The sequence below is a fragment of the Budorcas taxicolor genome, chromosome 2 (assembly GCF_023091745.1).
Source record: "Budorcas taxicolor isolate Tak-1 chromosome 2, Takin1.1, whole genome shotgun sequence".
In the NCBI taxonomy this organism is placed as follows: domain Eukaryota; kingdom Metazoa; phylum Chordata; class Mammalia; order Artiodactyla; family Bovidae; genus Budorcas; species Budorcas taxicolor.
The window spans coordinates 70,925,398-70,931,756 of NC_068911.1; the positions used below are offsets into that span (position 1 = coordinate 70,925,398).

The following is a 6,359-nucleotide window of genomic DNA, read 5'->3' on the forward strand; positions in this document are numbered from 1 at the left end:
CCTACACCCAAAGCATAGTACTTATCATTTATCAATTGTGTGAATTTCCCTTGTTCATTTGTATTCCAAATATACGAAGTTCAAGTAAAAAAAAATAAAATATTTGAAGAACATTAATTTGTATTTCATTTCAAAAGAAAATTGTGAAATTGATCTTGGGCAAGATACTGAATTCTTACCTCTAAAATTAATTGATTTGGAACTAGTGAATTCTTACGTGAATTAAGAATTTGGTTATATTTTTAAAATCTGTAACTTTTCAGATATACTTTGGAAATAAATACCTAAGCAAAACTCAGACTATTCTCTCTGGGAATAAATTAAAAAATACAATCTATTAACCATCTTTGGTAGAAACCACTAGTTGCACTTACCTCAATTTTGTACTCCATTTCCCCCCAATTTTTCCTAGGCATATGACTATCTGGAATAAAAACTATTTTTCATCCTTCCTTGTAGTTAGGTATTGTAAGTTTTGGCCAATGAAATTTAAATGAGGTTGCAACCTTCTCTCTCACTACCCTCCTTGCTGGCCAGAATGTAGATGTGACAGATGGAGTCTGAACAACAATCTTGGATCATGAGTTGGAAGCCAAGTGCTGAGGTTGGTGGAACAAACAGACCTTGAGATACTAAATTCTGAAATTCTTTTAAGTGAGAGCAAAAACTTTTTCTTTTTTAAAGCCTTATTTGGAGTTTTATGCTGCTGTATCTAATCTTAACCGATACACATTTCAATTGCTGGCATATTATTCTTTTATTAGAAATTGTAAATAAGAAATTATTTCAACACCTGAGGACCAAGATACAACAGAAAATTCCATCGGCTCAAGATTTTGACACATCCTATAGAGAGTTTTCTGTAAAGCATATCCCTTCCGTGGCATAGCAATATCGTTCTTCTTTAAAAAAGTTACCGGACAGACATCGTTTCCTCCATCACCTATATAAACAATTCGTGTATAATTCACTCCTTGTTGTAACTGCTCACCTACAAATTCTACCAAAGCTACATTTTTGCAAAGATTTTGGGGGCACCGAGTACAAGAATGAGTGTGATGTTTTTCCACAGTGAGATGACCATTGCTATCAAATGCTGCTGGATTTGTAAACACTTTATCAAACACATCATGAAAATTGGTAGCTTCTAAAACCCAATCTATGAAGACTGAATTTGAATCTGAAATAATAATGCAGTCAAATTTATTCTTGTTCTTTTTTATGAAGTTTAAAAGTTCCACCATCCCTGGAGTGAAAGGCATTGATATCATTGCCCTCTTCATTTCATCTTCTCTTACACCTTCATCTCCCAAATACTTAAAGACTCTGCCCATGAATTCTGTCCAAAATCCCTTTTTGTAAGAATCTTGCAGTTCAATAGGAAGCTTTTTCTCTGGAGCACATTGTACAATCCAGGTGTCACTATTATCATCTATGATTGTATTGTCAAAGTCAAAAACCAACAAAATTTTCATGGTTCCAGAAACAGATTTGGGTTACCCTGGAAAAGAAGAAATATTATTTCCTAAACATATGTTGTTTTATGTATCTAGCTATGAGGTGAAGTGTGAAAGTATTAGTCACTCAGTCATGTCTGACTCTTTGCAACTTCATGGACTGTAGCCCCCCAGGCTCTTCTGTCCATGGAATTCTCCAGGCAAGAACCCTGGAGTGGGTAGCCATTCCCTCCTCCAGGGGATTCCCGCCCTGGGATGGAACCTGGGTCTCTCACATTGCAGGCAGATTCTTTACCATCTGAGCCACCAGGGAAGCCCAACCTAGCTATAGTTATCTATTTAACAACTCTTAATCTGCTAAAAAACAAAGGACGAATATAAACAAGTTAAAATGACCAAGCACTAGAAGACCCACTATTTAAGCACTTTTTCCTAAGAAATAAAGTTTATATCTGAGTATGTTAAATGAATGGAAAACAGAATATCTAAAAAGGATACTCATGATATTATTGTGTTCCTGAGGAAGTGCTTCTTCGAGCACTCAGAATTAAACTACAGAGCAATTCAATGAGAGAAGAAATTAAACAATTGTTCCCTTAAACTTTAATTCAGAAAAGTTGTAAAATAAGACAGGAAAAATGCAGGTCAATCATTCTTATTGTCTTTAAATTACTGATCACAAACTTATTAGTTTAAAATATTTACAATAATCTTCATACTAAATAATAGGTCATGTACAATACAGATTCTCTGTGAACTAACCAAAATTCTGACCACATTTAACATAATGTGAAATCTTGTAAACCTTAAATAACTTTTCTAAAAAGGTTTTTAGCTTGAAATCATTGTCAATGTTAATCAAATGGTTGCTTGATGCTGTACCTGAAATTCTCAAATTACTTGAACTGGAAGCGGATTAAATTCTCCCAGACTAGAAATAACACATGTTAACAAAACCACATTTATTTATATTTCCTCTAGATAGTTTAACTCTGGAGTGCCAAATAATCTGGATATACATGAGCAATCACATTGCTTTTGATTTGACAATTACTCAAGTCTCTGTTTTCATTAAAAGATAATAAAGGTCATTAGCTATAAATTTCAAGAGAAAAGGAAAGAATAAACTGGTCATAGATGGTGTGAATGAATATCATCATGTAAAAAAGGTAATTATACAGAATTCCCAGGAAAAGCTGCAATTAATGTCTGTAAACAACAACAACAAAAAAATTGTTTTTTAAGAGTAAGTTGTATTTTTTGAGATATCTGGACTAAGACATTGGACTAAAAACCTCACAATCTCACCACCTCATTTAACTGTCAGCAGCTCATTTAGTAGGAATTATTATTATCTTCATCTTAAAGATATGTAAGGGTTTCCCCGGTAGCTCAAAGACAGTAAAGAATCAGCCTGCAATGTGGGAGACCTGGGTTCAATTCCTGGGTTGGGAAGAACCCTTGGAGGAGGGCATGGCAACCCACTCCAGTATTCTTGCCTCGAGAATCCCCATGGACAGAAGAGCCTGGTGGGCTATAGTCTATGGGGTCACAAAGAGTCAGACGCAACTGAGCTTAAAGATAGGTAAACAGGAGCTCAAGTATTAAGTTGGTTAGGTATTAGTTAAATGGCAGAGCTAGAATTTGGATTCAAGTCTGCCTGATTCCAAAGTTCACGCTTTAGTAATACATTCTAGTGCCTAAGAAATAGAATAAAGACTATTCATCCGTTTAAAAATAAAATAGTAAGTAAGCCAATTGACGAAAAGATGTTAAATATAAAAACACTGATTAATTTCAATGTACACACTAACCATGATATTGTATCTGTGATCTACTTTACAACCTTTATGAGGTTTTAGTAAGAAGTTTCAAAATGAAAAAAGAAGAGATCAATTAAAAATAGAAAACATGATATTTATCTATATGTGAGTGAAGTGAAGTTGCTCAGTTGTGTCCAACTCTTTGCAACCCCATGGGCTGTAGCCTGCCAGGCTCCTCAGTCCAAGGGATTTTCCAGGCAAGATACTGGAGTGGTTTGCCATTTCCTTCTCCAGGGGATCTTCGCAACTCAGGGATCAAACCCTGGTCTCCCACACTGTAGGCACATTCTTTACCATCTGAGCCACACATGATCACATCTATATGTATTCTCTGGTTTATAATGATACATATCCATTAGTAGAAACTGAGACTAGAGCTTATGACTCATATACAAGTAAGCATTTTTGGTCTCTCAATTTAGAATATCTGGAGAATAACTAACCTAGAGGTTGTATCTCCTGTTGTATGCATTTAGATGGCATAAAATATTCTGATAGTCTGGATCCTTCAATCTCTAAATGTCTATCCAGGGGTCTCTAGCTTTCAAAGATTTAAGTGCAGAATTCACTTTCCCTAGAAACAATATAATAAATAACAATAAAGCACAGTTGACAATCCCATTAGGACTGCACCTAAGCACATTTTAAATTAAAATGCTTTTTAGGCATTCTGAATTTATACATAATTTAAAAAATTTTTGCAAATGTAACTGGGTTGAAAAGTGTTTCAAGCCTAGACTTAATCAGCCACAAGTTACTAAAATCCCTGCAATATTAACCTCCAAGTAAGATGTATCATAAATCTGAAGTTAACAAAGTTCCAACTGTGTTAACTCAGTTTCACTGCTAAGTATTAATTTTTATCAACTGTACTTTTCCTAATTTCAGATCTTTTTCTATTAGTTTTTTTCCCCACCACTCAACACAAACCTTCAAAAAAAAAAAAAACTTACCCAATATAGTATTTCCAAGACAATCTTCCTTCAGCATACAGCTTCAGTTAAATAGTCATGACTATCTTCAGCTTTAAACACCGGCCAGTTTCTAACCAACATTACTCCTATGCTATATGCAGGGGAAAAGAGTCTTCTGGTTTGGAGCAAGGGAATGGAGACTTCTTAAATTCTAAAATAAAGGTATTTAAGGCCTTTTCAAATTTATGTTTTCTAATATGCTTTCTTTTACATCAGAAAAGTACCTACTGGCAATGGGAGAAATAAAATTTTGTTTAAACAAAAAGTTTAAATACAAAACAGGGAGTGTTATGTGAATATAAGTTCCAATAAGGAAAACTAGAAGCTACATACAAGAATAAGAAACTGCTTAAATAAGATATGCACATGACAGTCACATAACAGAACATTTATTTCAGCAGTGAAAGGTTAAAACGTTCAAATTAAACAAACAAGTCACAAAAGAGTGTTTACAGTATAACCTCATTTTTGTTTTTAAAAAAGAAATATCTATGTACAGTGGTAGCCTCAAATGCAGTTTCTATACTTATTTTGTAATAAAGGTGCTCCCCCACCCCCCAGAATAATTTAAGCTCTGTTTCAAAGTGCATATGCTACCTTCTTAATTTCACAACAAAAGGGGAAAAAAAGGAGTGGAGGTGTAATTTTAGATACACTTGGCTGTAAAGATCCATGGACCAGTTAGAACCAAGTGCTGTTAAGTCAAATCATAACTGAACATTATGTCAAACTGGCAAATTACTGACACCAAATCTTGTAAGATTCAATACTTTTTGTAACCAATTTAGTTAAAATTCCACAGAATTTTTGTTGAGAGTAATCTCCTTGGGTCTCTAGTGGTTCTGCATACCTTGTAAGCAAGGTACTCACTGCCCTTTGCTCCGGACTGTTGTCTCAAAAATGTTATGTACAGCAAACCGTTTTGAAAGGCATGCATCCTATGGCAACTGAGGCAAAATTACTGCTATTCTGGCTACTGCTGTTAATTTATCACCTATCTAGAGGGCTGCATCTTCTACAAAACTGTGGCAGGCCGAGTAAAACCTCTCTCTTGCCAGTTTCTGACTTTTTAAAAACTATGCTTCCAAAAACCCACCAATGTTATATGTGCAAAACTGTATTTCTGTCAACAAGTATTTTTATTAATCCTTTCACACTTACCAGCATTACGATGGATCATCTGATAGAAAACCTGAATAAAAATAGTACAACTATGTGTTAGAACTTTAGTGACTAAAAATCCTACCTCCCTTACCAAATTGAGCAACTCCAATTTGATGCCTAATGTGTAAGTGTCCTACCCAACTAGCTTGTAATCATTTGTACCTCGATTTGTTAGGAAAGATCTTTTGAAATCAAGTCTGTATCCACTCTTAACAGGTTTTTGTGTCCTTAGAGGTCTGACTGGTCCTCCAAATACATTCAATTTAGTATACGGCATTTACCGAGCGATTACAGATTTCTTAAAGGTCCTAACATGAATATTTCAATCCAAGTTTTAACATTCTGATAAAAAAACAAAAGCAATTACGCCCCATCTAGCCCGGACCATGCCTTAGAAACCAAAGTATTTAAAAATAGATTTTCTGTCAATTAATTCTTGAGTATCCACAGTTAAGGGAGCCGGGCTTTGCCCTTCTTACTCCCGCGAGAAGGTCCGGGGGCCACACACGCCAAGCCCAGGCCTCGTTCTCCCACACACCTGCCCGGTACATCCCGAAAATAGGGGCTGGAACCTAGTTTGGTGTCGTTTCCCGCGGGGTAGGATGACGAGGGGAGCACCTGGCCGAGCGCGGCCGGGTCCCCAGGACTCCTCACTGACCCAGGCCAGGGGTCCGCAGCCATGCTAGACTCGGCGCCGCTCCCGCGTACTCTGTCCTCCAGCCTCGTCCGGGTGCCGGAAAAAGAGGGCCCTCGACTCGCACACCCGGCCTCGACTTTCCGCGCAGGCGCAATCTCCCTTCTCCAGCCCCATCTGGAGCCTACAGCGGCGCGTTCTTCGTTCCTCGGAGACGATTACCGTCACTTCCTGTGGCGTTGCTAAGCAACTGCGTGGTTTGGCGAAAACTGCCGCCTGGAGGCCGCGGAGCTTTCGCTTCAAATCG

At 37.0% G+C, this 6,359-nt stretch overlaps 1 protein-coding gene across 4 annotated transcripts; it reads right to left on the reverse strand.

Moving 5' to 3' along the window:
- Window positions 1-749: 749 nt before the first annotated feature.
- Window positions 750-6,147, reverse strand: PHOSPHO2 (phosphatase, orphan 2). Of its 4 annotated transcripts, none has more exons than XM_052654084.1 (4): window positions 6,077-6,147; window positions 5,416-5,446; window positions 4,234-4,405; window positions 750-1,501 (listed from the first exon to the last, which is right to left on the reverse strand). In XM_052654084.1, the coding sequence occupies exon 4, from the start codon at window positions 1,473-1,475 to the stop codon at window positions 750-752; it is 726 nt and encodes a 241-aa protein (XP_052510044.1). In that variant the 5' UTR covers window positions 1,476-1,501; window positions 4,234-4,405; window positions 5,416-5,446; window positions 6,077-6,147. The 4 variants fall into 4 exon arrangements, with proteins under 4 accessions (XP_052510044.1, XP_052510036.1, XP_052510052.1 ...); XM_052654076.1 differs by having other exon boundaries at window positions 5,957-6,138; XM_052654092.1 differs by having other exon boundaries at window positions 6,037-6,133.
- Between the last annotated feature and the right edge of the window lie 212 nt (window positions 6,148-6,359).

Coding starts and splice junctions, on each gene's coding strand:
- PHOSPHO2 (XM_052654084.1), bottom strand. CDS start 1,475: ATGAAAATTTTGTTGGTTTTTGACTTTGACAATACAATCATAGATGAT.